Genomic DNA, 17,434 nt, shown 5'->3' with positions numbered 1-17,434 from the left:
GGGTCTCGGGGAGGGGGGTGCAGAAGGCCCTGTGCGCACAGCGAGTGGGGGAAGCGCTCTTCCACGTGGCCCGCATCGCGGCCACTCCAGGAGAAGGGGCTGAGGACCCCCGACACCATCTTGGGCCTAAGTGATGCCACAGAGACGGGCGGGGCTCCATGCCGGCGCAGTGACGTCAAAAGCGCGCGCGCGGAGAAGCGCCGCCATGTTGGCTTCAGCGGATTCAACGCAGGGGGCGGGGCTCCGCGGCAGCGCGGTGACGTCAAAAGCGCGCGCGCAGAGGCGGCCGCCATTTTGGACGCCGCCGACTCAGCAGAGGGGGGCGGGGCTCCGCGGCGGCGCGGTGACGTCACAAGCACGCGCGCGCGAGAAGAAGCGCCGCCATGTTTGCTTCAGCGGATTCAACGCCGGGGTGGGGCGGAGCTCCGCGGCGGCGCGGTGACGTCACAACCACGCGCGCGCGAGAAGAAGCGCCGCCACGTTGGCTTCCCCGGATTCAACGCCGGGGGGGGGGGGGGGGGGGAGGCGGGGCTCCGCGGCGGCGAGGTGACGTCGCCGTCCCGCGCCGGCTCGAGCGGCCGCCCCGCCTGGCCCAGGTGACTCCACGGAGAGGGGCGGGGCTCCCTGGCGGCTCGGGGGCGTCGGAAGCGAGCGCGCCGGGAAGCGGCCGCCGCGTTTAGCGTAGCGGGCTCACCCGAGGCGGCGGGGCTTCGCGGCGGGGCAGGGACGGCCGGAGCGGGCGCGCGCGCGGGCGCGCGGGAGCGGCGGCCATGTTAGGCCTAGCGGACGCACTGCGGGCGGGAGTGGGGGGGCGGGGCTCCTCGGCGGCGCGGCGCAGTGACGTCACTGGCACGCGCAGGGTGATGCCGCCGCCGCCATGTTTGGCCCCCGCGGGGCTCGACATAGCGGCGGGACTCCCGGGCGGCGCCGTGACGCCAGAAGGGCGCGCGCAGGGAAGCGGCCGCCGTGTTTGCTTTAGCGGATTCAACAGAGCGCCGCGGGGCTCTTCGCGTCGCAGTGACGTCACTGGCACGCGCCGGCTTGAGCGGCCGCCATGTTTGGCCCAGCCGTCTGAACGGAGAGGGGCGGGGCTTTAGGGAGCTCAGTGACGTCATGAGCGCGCGCGCGCGCGCGCGGAGAAGCGGGCCGTCGCCGCCCCAGCGCGACCATCTTGGGCGGCCCCGGTGGAGGAGGAGGTGGTGGTGGTGTCCGGTGACATCCGGGTAACGACGTGGGGGGCGGGACCTCGGCGACTGGCGTTCGCGGATTGGGCAGGAGGGCTGTCATCGCGGAAGCGGGAGGGTGGGCGTGGCTATGGGGCCGGCTCTGCGCCAGACCCTCATCCCTTCCTTTCCCTGCGGACCATGGGGGGGCTTGCAGTTCCCGTCCCTCCTCCGTCCTTCGGAGAAATGGACCCCCAGGCGGCGCCCAGGCCTGCTTCTGCCTCAGGGAACCCCGCGGGGCCGGCAGCTCCCTGCGTAGCGCCCCGAGTTCGCCCAGCACCTGCTCCCCTCCATCCTAGGGCCTGGCAAGACCGCTGACTCACGAAGTGCCGGGGTGCGCGTGCGAGAGCAGCGCCCAGCTGCTGGGGGTGTCAGCTTTCATTAGAAAATAAAAAATAAATACAAAATATTTATCGCGGGAACGGGATGGGCGTGAAACCATCAATCACAGTCCTCATGGGGCAGTTAAAGCCGTAAAAGTAACTTTTTGTGTTGGTTTTTATTCATGTATTTGAGAGCGACAGAGAAAGAGAATGGGCGCGCCAGGGCCTCCAGCCACTGCAGAGGAGCTCCACGTGCACGCACCCCCTTGTGCATCCGGCTTAAGTGGGTCCTGGAGAGTTGAACTCCAGACGCACGCACCCCCTTGTGCATCCGGCTTAAGTGGGTCCTGGAGAGTCGAACTCCAGATGCACGCACCCCCTTGTGCATCTAGCTTTGTAGGAAAACACCCCCGCAGGGGGCCCCCACGCTCTGCCCGAATAAGGCAACACCCCCAAATCACTCACGAGAAGCGGTCTTGATGCAAACTGCAAGAGGATTTTATTCCAAGCGCGCTGGGGCCCACAGTCGTACACCTCGCAGGGGTAGAGGACTGCAGAGCCCCGAATGCAGGAACAGGACAGTTTTTATAGGGTTTCTAACAAAGCCTGTGCATTAGACCAATCATTTTCTAATATTAGGAGCCCCGCAGGGTGTTAGCCAGTCAGTTGGTGCCACCCCGTAGTTTCTAAGCCAATTAGTTTATGACCTTGGTGGTCAGCATTTGCGCAGGTCCTTGGGTGGGAGTAGCAGAGTGTGGTATCAGTCTCCTATGACCTTGGAGGTCTGAGGCAGGCTGCTACAGCTTATGGTGCGAGCTACTAAGGCTAACAGTGTGGGCTATTAAGGCTTATAGTGTAAGGCTTATAGTGCAGGCTATTTACAGAAACCAAATAAGTGGTTCACTTCATTACTCATTTCCCATCCTTGAGGGCTATCTCATGCCCTTTTACCTAGTTTTATATTAGGAGCGGGCTCTGATATAATGAGAAGAGGGATTCTTTACTTGCTTCCAACAGAGAGTAAAGCCTAGAGTTTGAGGTATGCAGGGAACCCGCTTAAGCTCCCCTTGGAGCGTGATAGTATTTCTGAGCTTCTGAATTCTTGGGCCTTTCAGCTTAAGTGGGTCCTGGAGAGTCGAACTCCAGACGCACGCACCCCCTTGTGCATCCGGCTTAAGTGGGTCCTGGAGAGTCGGACTCCAGACGCACGCACCCCCGTGTGCATCCGGCTTAAGTGGGTCCTGGAGAGTCGAGCTCCAGATGCACGCGCCCCCTTGTGCATCCGGCTTAAGTGGGTCCTGGAGAGTCGAACTCCAGACGCACACACCCCCTTGTGCATCCGGCTTAAGTGGGTCCTGGAGAGTCGAGCTCCAGAAGCACGCACCCCCTTGTGCATCCGGCTTAAGTGGGTCCTGGAGAGTCGAACTCCAGACGCACGCACCCCCGTGTGCATCCGGCTTAAGTGGGCCTGGAGAGTCGAACTCCAGACGCACGCACCCCCTTGTGCATCCGGCTTAAGTGGATCCTGGAGAGTCGAACTCCAGACGCACGCACCCCCTTGTGCATCCGGCTTAAGTGGGTCCTGGAGAGTCGAACTCCAGACGCACGCACCCCCTTGTGCATCCGGCTTAAGTGGGTCCTGGAGACTCGAACTCCAGAAGCACACGCCCCCTTGTGCATCCGGCTTAAGTGGGTCCTGGAGAGTCGAGCTCCAGAAGCACGCACCCCCTTGTGCATCCGGCTTAAGTGGGTCCTGGAGAGTCGGACTCCAGACGCACGCGCCCCCTTGTGCATCCGGCTTAAGTGGTCCTGGAGAGTCGAGCTCCAGACGCACGCACCCCCTTGTGCATCCGGCTTAAGTGGGTCCTGGAGAGTCGAGCTCCAGAAGCACGCACCCCCTTGTGCATCCGGCTTAAGTGGTCCTGGAGAGTCGAACTCCAGAAGCACGCGCCCCCTTGTGCATCCGGCTTAAGTGGGTCCTGGAGAGTCGAACTCTAGATGCATGCACCCCCTTGTGCATCTGGCTTAAGTGGGCCTGGAGAGTCGAGCTCCAGAAGCACGCACCCCCTTGTGCATCCGGCTTAAGTGGGTCCTGGAGAGTCGAACTCCAGAAGCACGCACCCCCTTGTGCATCCGGCTTAAGTGGGTCCTGGAGAGTCGAACTCCACAAGCACGCACCCCCTTGTGCATCCGGCTTAAGTGGGTCCTGGAGAGTCGAACCTGGGTCCTTTGGCTTCACACTCAAGCTCCTTAACCACTCTCCAGCCCCATGAAAGTAATTTTAAACATAGTGGGGAACTTGGTGCATCTTGGAAGACCACAGGGAAGAGAAAGGGACTTGTGCACAGCTCTGTGAGTTACAGGAGGCGCTTGGGGTGGGGTTGTCGGGTAAGTCAGCCACCAGGCGACTCCCAATACCCAGCTTCTCTGCCCTTGAGGAGTTTTTTTAAGGATGCTGTTCAGACCAGCAGAGCCTCCTGTTTACCTGCCCTTTGCCTCCTATAAGGAAGTCACTTCTGTTTTTCTCTGGGCTAGGTATAAAGAAATGTAGAGAAGCATGACATCTTGCTCTCTTTCCTTGAGTGAGTCCCCAGAGGGAACCCCAGACCTCTGAGGAGCTCTGTGAGGCCCCGGGTCCTCCTCGCACTCATGGAGGCCTGCCATGCCCGTGCAAGGCTTTGAAAGAGTGCACAGTGCTTCCCTATTTACGGGGGCTGCAGACGGGTGTCACATGATCGGGATGGCCTTGCAGGAAACCCTTAGCTGCCTCTCCCAGTTATATCTCTCTCTCTCTCTCTAAATATGTGTGTACATTGCAGCTAGTTAGCAATTAAATGCATTGCATTGTCCAACAATAACAGCATAATAATTGGTTGTTAATTAATAGTTAATATTTTATTAGGAAGCTAATCATTAGTAACATGGGCTAATTATTTATTGATTTATTTGAGAGATAGATAGAGACCCAGAGAGAGGTAGCTAGAGAGAGAAAGAGAGAGAGACTGGGCACGCCAGGGCTTCCCGGCCCTGCGAACGAATTCATTGCATCGTTCAATAATAACAGCATAATAATTGGTTCGTAGTTAATAGTTAATATTTTATTAGGAAGCTAATCATTAGTAACATGGGCTAATTATTTATTGATTTATTTGAGAGATAGATACAGACCCAGAGAGAGGTAGCTAGAGAGAGAAAGAGAGAGAGACTGGGCACGCCAGGGCTTCCCGGCCCTGCGAACGAATTCATTGCATCGTTCAATAATAACAGCATAATAATTGGTTCGTAGTTAATAGTTAATATTTTATTAGGAAGCTAATCATTAGTCAGTAACATGGGCTAATTATTTATTGATTTATTTGAGAAAGAGACACGGAGAGAGGCAGCTAGAGAGAGAGGGAGAGACTGGGCGTGCCAGGGCCTCCCGCCACTGCAAACGAACTCCAGGAGCATGTGCCACCTTGTGCCTGTGGCTTACGCGGGTCCTGGGGCATAGAACCTGGGTCCTTTGGCTTTTCAGGCAAGCGCCTTAACCGGTACGCCATCTCTCCAGCCCAACACGGGTTAATTTTGTCAGGGGTTTTAAAAGATGAGGAACACCTGCATGAGAATGAGGGGAAAGGAGCAATTGGCTGCATTTGAAATTTGCTGGTGTACTGCGTAAAGCAAGATCGTGTTGAGCCTTTGATGTTTCATGCACGCCATTTTTCTCTAAAAAAGGAAAAAGGGAAAGACAGATCCTCAGCAATTGGAGCTTATGTTTCTTTGCAATTATTAGATGGCATCAGCTAGGTGCTGACAAAAATGTGAAATGTTCTGTGTTATTTGTGTTAATTAGTGACACGCTGTTGGGCCCGGGTAAAGGAAATGCCTTCCTTGAACAGTCCTGGGTTTACATGAGAGTAAACGATGCAGCTGTGTTTCGAACAGGAGAGTGAATGTTGAAGTTCTAGCGAGACCAGGATGGCTGTAAGAGGAGGGCATGCATATGATCAACTGGCAGTTGGCAACGATTTTTTCCCCCTTTTTCTTCCAGCTAGGATGAGGCCTATCAACTTGTCCTTCTCAGCCTGCGGGTTTCTGGGCATTTACCACTTGGGGGCAGCTTCGGCGTTTCACCGACACGGCAGAAGACTGCTGAAGGAGGTGGAGGCCTTCGCCGGAGCCTCCGCAGGGTCCCTGGTGGCCTCGGTTCTGCTGACAGCCCCGGAAAAGATCGAGGTAACTTAACGCCTTCACTGGGCCGTGCCCCTCGTCAAAAATCACAGCGTAAAACACGAAACTATTAAAATCAAAAGCAGGATCGCCGAAAGGAGAGCCAGCTCTGCCAAGGGAAGGCTCTGCCTGCTTAACCCCACGGTTAAGATTGTGTTTTCGGGCCGAACTGAGGATCCGCGCCCTGGGTTTGGAGGAGAAGATTTCGTTTTGGGAGTGGCAGTTGAGAGAAGGAAATAAAATGCCCTATTTCACTGCAGAGTTTTTATTTAGCCTCCAGATTGCAGTTCTGTTTCTCTCAAACAAAGGGTGCTTTTTCCGCCCCCCCCTTTTTTTTTTCCATGACAATGGCTCGGAGCCCAGAGCCTGCTTTCAAAAGGCCTTGAACTTAAAAGGGGCCCTAAAGCTCCGTTCATGGTGATTATCGGGCTGGGACATAAAACAGACTGTGGGCATGCAATTTCGATTACGCGAAAGAACATGGGAGCTTAATTTGTTTTTAATTCTCACAGTCAGAAGCTCTGAATTCCACACAGTTTAACCAGCCGCAATAAAAGCAGGGCTCATTAGGTATTTTTCTCTAATGCGCTCTATGCCTCCAAAGCGTGGTTTTCTGCTCCTTGGACTGTGACCGAGTGTTCGCCGTGACAGTCGAGAAAGTCTTTGCTGACTCCTCACGCGGGCTGGTGTCTTGGGACGGCGTGCTAAAGCGACGATTGAACACGCCCGCGCCCGAGCACGCGTTTGGAGGCTGCAACATGTTTCAAACCCCAGAATCTCATTCCCAAGTCTGTTTCTGAGCTGGTCGAGGACAGCAAAAGAAACTGGGTTTGATGCCGGTTCCCACCCATCCTCCCCCTCCCCTCAACACAGACACACACACACACACACACAGAGAGAGAGAGACACACAGACACACGCACACACACACACACACACACACACACAAGTCCACTTATGGTGTGTGTAGACCGGTGATTTACAGAGCAGTGATTCAGAGCTGTGGAGATGACAGAGAGACCGGGAGAGAGCCTTAGGGAAAGTGTCAGTAGGCACGCACACCCCCTGAAGCGCTGGCCGGCTCTGGGCTTTGAATGGCCAGGGGGGAGAACCCCCCCCCCAGGCAGCTGGGCACTGGGAGGTGCTGTTTAGCTGAAATTCAGTGATTGAGACGCTGCGTGACTGGCCTGCAGGTGAGGCTTGGTCGCATCCTATTTTCATGTCAGGATTGCCTATTGCCACTGGACACTTCTTTGGGCCGCTGCACGTACACAGGCCGGGGGGGGGGGCTCACGTCGGAAAGGGAAAACAGGCCGACAAATTCTTTATCGGCCAAGGGCGTCCTCTTCCCTTCCTCTCCAGAATGATTCTTCTGCAGCCAAGACAACCTTTTGATGGCGGGCCATTTTGCCTCGTGTCTTTTGTGGCGTTTGAAACAGCCCCCGTCTGTGTGGCATCGCTGTGAGATGGCTTTTGTCACGTTCTTTTCAACCCGCTCGGACAGCCTGTTAGCTCCGTTCCTCCTGACGGTGTAACTTGTTCAGGATCTGCACTGCCCTGACAGCTGCATGAGTAATGAGCCCCCGTTCAGAGCTGGCGCCCGTGTGATGGAGAGGCGCAGCCCGACGCTAGGTGTATTTTAGGTGGCAGGCAAATTTAGACATTGTTATGTAAGGCCTGGGTGCTTTGAAGCATCTAGGCAGCTATTTGCAAGGACTGCAAGCTGCTAGGCACCCTGCGGCACTCAAAGGGCTGCAGCCAGGCAGTTCAGGAAATTGGGCTGAGTTAGTGAAGAACAGAATGCATTTGAAAGGGGCCACCCCCACTTCTCAGCCAGGCACCTGCCGGGGGCTCTGCCCACCGACACTCTGCCCACCGCAGACCAGCAAGAGGGATGCAGGGAGCATGGAGTTAATCTCAGTCCGAGGCAGGATGTTGGGGTCCACGAGGGGCCTCCCAAAACCCGTGACCCCCAGTTTTTATTTCAGGTCCTTATTTGTAACAAAGAATAGATTTTTAAAAAAAAAATAAATGGACTTGAGAAGGATAAATTATGAATTATTGATGTTTATTTAGGGAGAAACCATAAATCGTGAGGTTGATTTAAGGGAAATTGAAACCTAGGAAAAGTCGGGAGCAGTTACACACACACACACACACAGAAAGCCAGGCACATGAAGCCCTCAGCCACATGAAGAAACTGGAGGCTTGGGCTGGAGACATGGCTGAGCCGTTAAGGTGCATGCCTGCGAAGCCTAAGGACACAGGTTCGATTCTCCAGGACCCACGTAAGCCAGATGCACATGGTGACGCATGCGTCTGCAGTTCATTTGCAGTGACTGGAGGCCCTGGCATGCCCATTCATTCTCTCTCTCTCTCTAATAAATAAATGAAAATAAATCTTTCTAAAAAAAAAAAAGTAAGGGGCTGGATAGATGGCTTAGCGGTTAAAGCATTTGCCTGCAAAGCCAAAGGATCTGGGTTCGACTCTCCAGGACCCACGTGAGCCAGATGCACAAGGGGGTGCGTACATCTGGAGTTCGTTTGCAGTGGCTGAAGTGCCCATTCTCTCTCACTCTCGCTCTTTCTCTCTCTCAGATAAATAAGTAAATAAAATATATTTAAAAAAAAAAAAGAAAGAAAGTAAGTGGTGGGTGCACGCCTTTAATCTCAGCACTCAGGAGGTAGAGGTAGGAGGATCGCCATGAGTTTGAGGCCACAGTGAGACTCCATAGTGAATTGCAGGTCAGCCTGGGCTACAGCGAGACCTTACCTGGAAAAAAAAAAAACAACATAAAAATTAAAATTAAAGAAAAATAAAATAAAAGTAAGGCAGAGACCAGGAAATTCAGATGAGAAACAGGTAGTAAAGATAGTTTCTCCCGAGGGTACCCAGAGTTTAGAGACGTCACATTGAGAAAAGGCCTGGAATTCAGAGGAAATACCCATGCTGAGAAATACCCAGAGCTGAGAAGAAGAGGTCCGGGCTGAACCATGTCTGGAATTAAAATGTGAAGTCACCCCAGAGCTTGACACAGAGGCAGGACAAAAGAGAGAAACGCCCGGGCTGACGGGAGGCCCGCTGTCATCTGAGCTGCTCTGCGGGTCCAGACAAGAGAGAGAGAGAGGGGGGGGGGGGAGGCAGAGAACCAGGGCGGGGAAAGAAAGCGGGGAGAGGGGAGGGGGAAGGAGAACCGCAGCTGGGAACTCTCACCCTCGACCCTCGCTGGGGGAGGATGGTGGTCAGGAGGCACGGCCACTTTCAGTCTTGGTTTCTACCCACTTTGGGGAGCTGGGCATATACTATGCTCAGGAATAGAACTGGTCTCCACCCAAGCATTTTTGTTTTTTAAAGTTGGGGCTGGAGAGACGGCTTAGCAGTTAAGATACTTGCCTATGAGGACCCCCGGTTTGATGCCCCAGGACCCATGTAAGCCAGATGCACAAGGGGGGGGGTGGCGCATGCATCTGGAGTTCCTTTGCAGTGGCTGGATGCTGTGGCATGCCTATTCTCCCTCCCTCTCTGTCTTTCTCTCCCTCTGTCTCTCTCTCTCTCTATTTATATATATATATGTATGTATGTATGTGTACATATATATATATATTATATATATATATAATACATATATATTTCTTTCTCTTTCTATCTCTATCTCAAATAAATTAAAATTAAAAACTTGACTAAACCAGTGTCTTGTGCAGTGGCATGCCCATTGTCTGTCTGTCTGTCTCTGTCTCTCTGTCTCTCTCTCCCACCCTCTCTCTCTCTCTGTATACATATACATATATATATGCCTCTATCTCAAATAAATTAAAGTCAAAAAGGTTGCTAAGCTGCAGTGGCTGACGAGTTAAAAGGAGTAAAAAGATCAGATGTCAACACGACCTTTGTGCTTCGAGGAAATAACAGCCGAACAGGAGGGACCCCGGCCCAGAAACGAGGGCCGCGTCCTCCCCACGTGTGTCCCGCCCCGCGGGACCTCGTTATTCGTGGGGGGCGAGGGCGACCCTAACCTGAAATGAGGTGGGCGAGAGAGAGGAAGAGACTCAAGCAAATGTGCACCCGTCAAGAGTCCGATTTTATTGAGCCACAGCGGCCTTTTTGAGGGGTTAGGGTTAGGGTTTTGGGTGAGGAGGGGGCTGCAGGAGGCAGGTGGTGGAAAAGCCACAGAATCTTCTTGGCCTTTGGCCTAGGGCAGTCTGCGGTGATTCCAAAAATTCACGGTACGGTTCTCAGGTCTCTGCAGTCGCCAGGCAGGGTGTTCATCGGTTAGGTGTGGGGGGGGGGATGGAATCAGTGAGGTGTGGCGGGGGGGGGGCTGCGGGGATGAGGAGAGGGCAGAAGTTGCTCAGGACAGAGGTTCTCCCAGGGCAAAGGTCTGTTCAGGGCACATCTCCTGCGTCCAACACACATGAGCTTTTAACCACAAGGGCAAAGAAAGTCACCACACGACACATTAAGTAAGTAGGCCACACACAAAGTAGGGTGGGTTTTTTTTGGTTTTGGTTTTTTTTTTGTTTTTTTTTTTTTACCTTTCCTGTGGGTTTGAGATGTTAGAACATTCTCATCTTTAGATGGGAGCTGGGGTTTGCAGTGCGTAGGCTGGAAAGTGTCACAGCCACAAGAATAGGAATTCAAAGGCAGAGCTCGGCCAACGGCTACGACAGCGTCCCTTCACCCAGCCCGGAGTCACTGTGGCCGTCCTCCCTCAGGAGGTTTTAGTCACTCAGGTCACTCTGCAGGGTCTTTATGGTGGACGTAGCTTCTTCAAACAGGAGAGACAGACTTCTCAGTGGGCGGACAAACGTGTACCCCCCAAAATTTGTTTTATTGCAGAAAAAGGCAGGGAGAAAGAGAGAATGGGCCCACCAGGGCCCCCAGCCACTGCCCACAAGCTCCAGGCGTGGGCACTGCCTTTGTGCATCTGGCTTACGTGGGTGCTGAGGAATCGAACCGGGGCCCCTGGGCTTTGAGACAAGCACCTTAACCACTAAGCGGTCTCCCCAGCCCCCCCCCCCCTTTTCTCTAAGAGAGAGAGAATTGGCCTGCCGGAGCCTCAGCCACTGAAATTGGAGCTCCAGACCATGTGCAGCCTTGCGCTTGCCTCACCTGTGTGCCTCAGCGTCTGGCTTACGTGGGATCTGGAGAACTTTGAACATGGGTCCTTAGGATTTGTAGGCAGACGCCTTAACCACTAAGCCATCTCTCTCTCCAGCCTGCCCCGGCTCCCTTTCCGAAAATTATTAAATTTGTTTATTTTCAGGCAGAGGGAGATAGACAGCGAGAGAGAGAGAATTTTTAAATTTGTTTATTTTCAAGCAGAGGGAGACAGACAGCGAGAGAGAGAGAATTTTTAAATTTGTTTATTTTCAAGCAGAGGGAGATAGACAGCGAGAAAGAGAGGGGGGGAGGGAGGGACAGAGAGGGAGGGAGGGAGGGAGGGAGAATTTTTAAATTTGTTTATTTTCAAGCCGAGGGAAACAGAGAAAGAGATGGAGAGAGAGAGACGGGGTGTTTCAGGGCCTCCAACCACCTCAGACACACGCGCCGCTTTGTGCACGCGGCTTTACGTGGGTTCTGGGAAACCGAGGTTGGGTCCTTAGGCTTTGCAAGCAAGTGCCTTAACCGCTGAGCCATCTCTCTAGCCCCGGGGGGGGAAAAAAATGCTTCTGAGGACGCTGAATTGGGATGGGGGTGGAGGAGCGTCCTGGCGGTGTGTTGCAATCCGTGAGAGAACGTACCGAGTTAAAATTTGCATCAGGCCTTCGAGGATTTTCCTCCTGTGGACTAAGGCCGTCTGAAGAGGTAGACGAAACGCAGGAAGGACAGCAGGGAAGGCGGTATTGACTCAAAAACCCGGTATTGACTCGAAAACCCCGGCTCCCCTCAAAGGAAATAATTACGTGGTTCATTCTGGAGTTAAAAATGAAGGATGACTCAGAGTCTAGGAGCTCTCTCCCCCTCTCCCCCCCCACCTCTCCCCCGCCGAGCTGGCTTGGTAAAGTTAACCCCGGAACTCCCGCTGTCTTTGCATCTGGAGGGAGAGGGAAGCCCAGGCCCCCTCCCCCCAGGCCCCACCTCTGCACACCCCGCCAGGCCCCCTCCCCCCAAGACCCACCTCTGCACACCCCGCCAGGCCCCCTCCCCCCGAGCCCCACCTCTGCACACCCCGCCAGGCCCCCTCCCCCCGAGCCCCACCTCTGCACACCCCGCCAGGCCCCCTCACCCCAAGCCCCACCTCTGCACACCCCGCCAGGCCCCCTCCCCCCAAGCCTCACCTCTGCACACCCCGCCAGGCCCCGCTGTCACCCAGCAGCTTCTCACCCCTCACCACCTGACCCCCCTGCCCGGGCTGCCATCCTGGATGCCTGCTTCTCTCCTGGGTGTGGAATACATCCCCCCCTCCTCCATTCTCTCTCTCCATGCCTTCTCTTTCCTTGGTGCATGCACTCCCTCCCTCCCTCCCTCCCTCTCTCTTTTTATTCTTTCTTTCTCCTCTCTCGCCCTCCCCCCTTTCTCTCTCTCCCCTGTTGCAATAATAGAGACTTAGATCCAAGAACACACACCACCATTGCACACGCACCCAAGCTTACACAAGTGCCCTCACCCCCCCCCCCACACACACACACACTGCCCCCCCCCCACGGTGTCCACTGCCACAGAACAGAGAGTCGTGGGTGGACCGTCCTGTGAAAATACCTTGGTGAAAACGTGAGCAAGGCCGGGTTGCAGGGAAGAAGGGCCGTGGCTGCCCCCGGACCCTGATGCTTGCTTGCCGTGTGGCTGGGTGACGTGAAGAAGAGCGTGCGTGTGCGTTTCAGAGGGATTCGCCTGGCACTCACGAGGGTGGGTGGTTGGGACTGGCACGGAGGAGTTATTTATTTATTTGTCTATTTGAGAGAGAGAGAGAGAGGCAGAGGGAGAGACAGGGCATGGGCACACCTGGGCCTCCAGCCCCCACAAACGAATCCCAGACGTGTGCGCCCGCCTGTGCGTACGGGGCTTATTGCATGGATCCTGGGGGAATCGAACCGGGGTCCTTTGGCTTTGCAGGCAAAGGCCTCAGCCGCTGAGCGGTCTCTGCAGCCTCGGAGAAGGAGGACGGAGAGAGAGGAGAGGCTGCAGGGGATGCGGGAGGACAGGGGAAGAAGAGAAGAGACCAGTGAGAGCATTCAGGTCTCCAGACACTCAGAGGGCACAGTGGACTATCTATGGTTGCCCAGGTCAGGAGGTGGGGCACTTTTGTGGGTACGGTGGCGGCACACTTGGGTTTTTGTTTTTTTATTTTTTTCTGCTGTATGGAGAATTAAACGTAGGCCCTTACGTTAGGCAAGTGCTCTACCACTGACGGACGTGCATCTGCAGACGCCTTTCCACTTTTCCTTTTTTTTTTTTTTTTTAATTTTTAATTTATTTATTTGAGAGCGACAGACAGAGAGAGAAAGACAGATAGAGGGAGAGAGAGAGAGAGAATGGGCGCGCCAGGGCTTCCAGCCTCTGCAAACGAACTCCAGACGCGTGCGCCCCCTTGTGCATCTGGCTAACGTGGGTCCTGGGGAACCGAGCCTCGAACCGGGGTCCTTAGGCTTCACAGGCAAGCGCTTAACCACTAAGCCATCTCTCCAGGCCGACTTTTCCTTTGGACACGCTCTCGCCCTCAGTCGCCCACACTGGCCTCAAACTCTCTGTAGCCAATGCAGGCCTTGAACTAGAAAGTGAGCGAGACGTTGTGAGTCTCGACGTTTCCTTATCCCGGGCTTAGAGAAGAAGAGAGGTCAGTCACGTTCCTCGTCGGAGCTCCTGAAAGAGCGGGACGAGACGCGGGTTTGAGCAGGTGGGCTCGCCAGGGAAACAGGAGGCTCTGCTGGTGCGAAGAGCCCGTCCCCAGGCCTGCGTTGCTGAGCAAGCTGCGCAGGGACAGGTAGCCTGCAGACCCCAGGTCTCGGGCCTACCTCACGGCCCCCAGGTGCTTCGTTCATCTTCTGAGAGAGACTGGACTCCCCGTTACGTTCATGAGTTCTGTTAGGGCTGAAACTGCGACACGTAAATGGTGATTTATGGTTTAACTGCCATCCTGTCTTGTTTTTCTATAAACACCATGTGGTTATTTCCAATCAAAGCTGACACCCAGGCTGGGGAGATGGCTTAGCGGTTAAGCACTCACCCGTGAAGCCTGAGGACCCCGGTTCGAGGCTCGGTTCCCCAGGTCCCACGTTAGCCAGATGCACAAGGGGGCGCAGGCGTCTGGAGTTCCTCTGCAGTGGCTGGAGGCCCTGGTGCGCCCATTCTCCCTCTCTCTAATGAATGAATATTTTTTTAAATTTTTTAATCATTTATTTATTTATTTATTTGAGAGTGACAGACAGACAGAGAAAGAGGCAGAGAGAGAGAGAGAGAGAGAGAGAGAATGGGTGCACCAGGACCACCAGCCAAGGCAAAGGAACTCCAGACGCGTGCGCCCCCTTCTGCATCTGGCTAACGTGGGACCTGGGGAGCCGAGCCTCGAACCGGGGTCCTCAGGCGTCACAGGCGAGCGCTTAACCGCTAAGCCATCTCTCCAGCCCGAATAATTAAAAAAAAAAGCTGACACTCTGAACAGTTTGGGGCTGCACTCTGGGATTCTGAGGTGCAGCCGTGAGATGCCAGACTTCGTTCTTTTCCTTTTCCTTTTTAACCTAATAAAACGTTGCCTCCCCTTCCGTGAGCCTCCGAGCGAAGTTGCCGTCCTCCTGAGCGGCTGCCGTTCCCGGCCTGTGCGCTGCACAGCCGTTGGGCTGCTCGCCCTCACATCCGCGTGCATTTTCTTTTCCAGGAATGTCACCAGTTTGCCTGCAAGTTTGCCGAAGAAATCAGGCAGCAGTCTCTGGGGGCCGTGACGCCCGGTTATGACTTCATGGCCCGGCTGAGGTAACGTGCATGTCGGGCAGGGAGACAGCGTGTTGACGCGGCCTCCTGAAATATTCAGAAGGCCTTCAATAATTCACCGCGCCGGGCCGCCGCTCTCCCCGCTGCAGGAGCGGGATGGAGGCGGTCCTCCCTGCCAATGCCCACCAGCTGGCCCAGCGCCGGCTGCACGTGTCCATCACCAACGCCCACACCCGCCAGAACCACCTGATCTCACGTTTCTCCTCCAGGGAAGACCTCATTCAGGTAACAAAGCCACGTCTGCCGCCTGTCAAAGCCAACCCGGGCGGACTGAAACAGTTCGTGCCAAGGCAGGGCATCCCTGCAGCCCTGAGCTCCCCCCACCCACCCATAGCAGGCCGCGTGGTCAGTAAATCAAGGGTCTGTGCAGTGGATGCCACCGCCTTCCTCTCCACGGTGCCCTCCAGAAGCCAGGGCCACTGCCTCGCTGACCGCTTTTCTCCTCCCCTCCCCCCCACACTTTCCCCTTTGAAATTCCATTCTCCATCATATTACCTCCCCATCTCAATCATTGTACTTACATATATACAATATCAACCTATTAAGTATCCTCCTCCCTTCCTTTCTCTTCCCTTTATGTCTCCTTTTTAACTTACTGGCCTCTGCTGCTAAGTATTTTCATTCTCACGCAGAAGCCCAGTCATCTGTAGCTAGGATCCACATATGAGAGAGAACATGGGGCGCTTGGCTTTCTGGGCCTGGGTTACCTCACTTAGTATAATCCTTTCCAGGTCCATCCATTTTTCTGCAAATTTCATAACTTCATTTTTCTTTACCGCTGAGTAGAACTCCATTGTGTAAATGTGCCACATCTTCATTATCCAGTCATCTGTTGAGGGACATCTAGGCTGGTTCCATTTCCCGGCTATTATAAATTGAGCAGCAATAAACACACCATCCTTTATTATTATTAGTTATGTACACGGTGCATAGACAGCAGCCCTGTGGGTACCACCGTCAGCCTCCGCCCTGCCCTCCCCCTCACTGGGGAATGCAGGCCATGCACGGTGGCGGTGGCCATCAGCTATGCGGGAGAGGCCACGTCTCTGGGCATCACGACCCCTCGTGTGGCCCCGACCATCCTTCCGCCCCCCCCTCTCCCGTGAATTTCCCGGGGCCACGTTGGGTTCCTTTCAGGTCGGCTTCGGGGAGGAGCTCCCGGGAGCCTGGGCGTCTCTGCCTCTCTGGTGTGGTGGGAGCTGAGTGTCCTCCGCGTCTGTCTGTCTCCTTCCCCTTGTTTCTTTTGAGATACGGTCTCGTGTGCTCTAGGCTGACCTTTCCTTCTTTTTTTCTTCAAGGTAGGGTCTCGCTCTAGCCCAGGCTGACCTGGAATTCACCATGTAGTCTCAGGGTGGCCTCGAACTCATGGTGATCCTCCTACCTCGGCCTCCCAAGGGCTGGGATTGAAGGTGTGCACCACCACGCCCAGTTCCTTTTTAAAAAAAAATGTATTCATTTGAGAGTGACAGACAAAGAGAGAAAGAGGCAGATAGATAGATAGATAGATAGACAGACAGACAGACAGACAGAGAATGGGCGCACCAGGGCCTCCAGCCTCTGCAAACGAACTCCAGACGCGTGCACCCCCTTGTGCATCTGGCTAACGTGGGTCCTGGGGAACCGAGCCTCGAACCGGGGTCCTTAGGCTTCACAGGCAAGCGCTTAATTGCCAAGCCATCTCTCCAGCCCCCTTTTTTAATATATATATATATATATATATATATTTTTTTTTTTTTTTTTTCAAGGTAGAGTCTCACTCTAGCCCAGGCTGACCTGGAATTCACTGTGGAGTCTCAGGGTGGCCTCGAACTCACGGCGATCCTCCTACCTCTGCCTCCCGAGTGCTGGGATTAAAGGCATGCGCCACCACGCCCGGCTTTAATATATATTTTTTACTTATTTATGAGAGAGAGAGTGGGTACGCCAGGACCTCCAGCCACTGCAAACAAACTCCAGGTGCATGCGCCCCCCCCCCCACTTTGTGCATCTGGCTTACATGGGACCTGGGGAATCAAACCGGGATCCTTTGGCTGTGCAGGCAAACGCCGTAACCGCTAAGCCATCTCTCCAGCCCTGGGCCGACCTGGAATTAAGCGTGTAGCAAAGGATGCCCGTGAACCTCTGATCCTCCCGTGTTCACCTCCCGGGGGTTGGGATCTCACGCACACACCACCGCACGTGGTTTCACGCAGTGCTGTGGGTTAAACCCAGAGTTTTAAGCATGCCAGACAAGGGCTCTACCGATGGACGTGCATCCCCAGCCGTACGTAGGACGATTTTAAAAGAACACTATCTTATTTATTTATTTATTAGGAGAGAGGGACAATATGTATGCACCGGGGCCTCCAGCAACTGCAAACAAAGTCCAGATGCCTGCACGCCAAAGTGCACGTGGCCCGCGTGTGTTCGGGGGAGTCGAACCCGGGTCCCTAGGCTTTGCAGGCCTTTAGGCATCGCAGCCCTTTACGGCTAAGCCATCCTTGTAGCCATGGATCGAACTTTTTGTACGTGCATTTTCTTATCCCAGTAGCCTTTTTGTAAATCAGGTACACCAGGCATGGCTGCAGTCTTTTTTTTTTTTTTTTTTTTTTCGTCACTCACAGAGACTTAGAAATGTATGGCAAGGTTTTATGGCACATGTGCATGTGCCCCCTGCACGTGAGGGGAGACCGTTTGTGGCACCCCGGTCTCAAGTGTTCAGTGGAAGATCGTGCCTGTCGTTTCTGCCCTTCTGTGCTCCTGCTTTTCCA

The 17,434-nt window shown here is 54.5% G+C and overlaps 1 protein-coding gene across 10 annotated transcripts in view; it reads left to right on the top strand.

The window, feature by feature from the left end:
• The first annotated feature begins 540 nt into the window (after positions 1–540).
• The window catches only part of Pnpla4 (patatin like phospholipase domain containing 4), a 69,881-nt gene continuing 52,987 nt past the window's right edge, over positions 541–17,434 (top strand). For 6 of the 10 annotated variants that reach the window (XM_045141455.1, XM_045141456.1, XM_045141450.1 and 3 more), the window contains exons 1-4: positions 541–596; positions 5,580–5,764; positions 14,572–14,666; positions 14,774–14,909. In XM_045141455.1, coding sequence (XP_044997390.1) covers positions 5,585–5,764; positions 14,572–14,666; positions 14,774–14,909 — 411 coding nt within the window. In that variant the 5' untranslated portion in view covers positions 541–596; positions 5,580–5,584. Of the gene's footprint in view, positions 597–1,135; positions 1,224–4,407; positions 4,419–4,733; positions 4,825–5,018; positions 5,080–5,579; positions 5,765–14,571; positions 14,667–14,773; positions 14,910–17,434 lie in introns of those variants that run through there. The other 4 variants (XM_045141453.1, XM_045141454.1, XM_045141452.1 and 1 more) reach the window with 4 other exon arrangements.

This window comes from Jaculus jaculus, unplaced genomic scaffold, assembly GCF_020740685.1.
Source record: "Jaculus jaculus isolate mJacJac1 unplaced genomic scaffold, mJacJac1.mat.Y.cur uX1, whole genome shotgun sequence".
Classification (NCBI taxonomy): domain Eukaryota; kingdom Metazoa; phylum Chordata; class Mammalia; order Rodentia; family Dipodidae; genus Jaculus; species Jaculus jaculus.
Note: the sequence above shows the minus strand (reverse complement) of the source record. Positions and strands in the feature narration are given on the sequence as shown.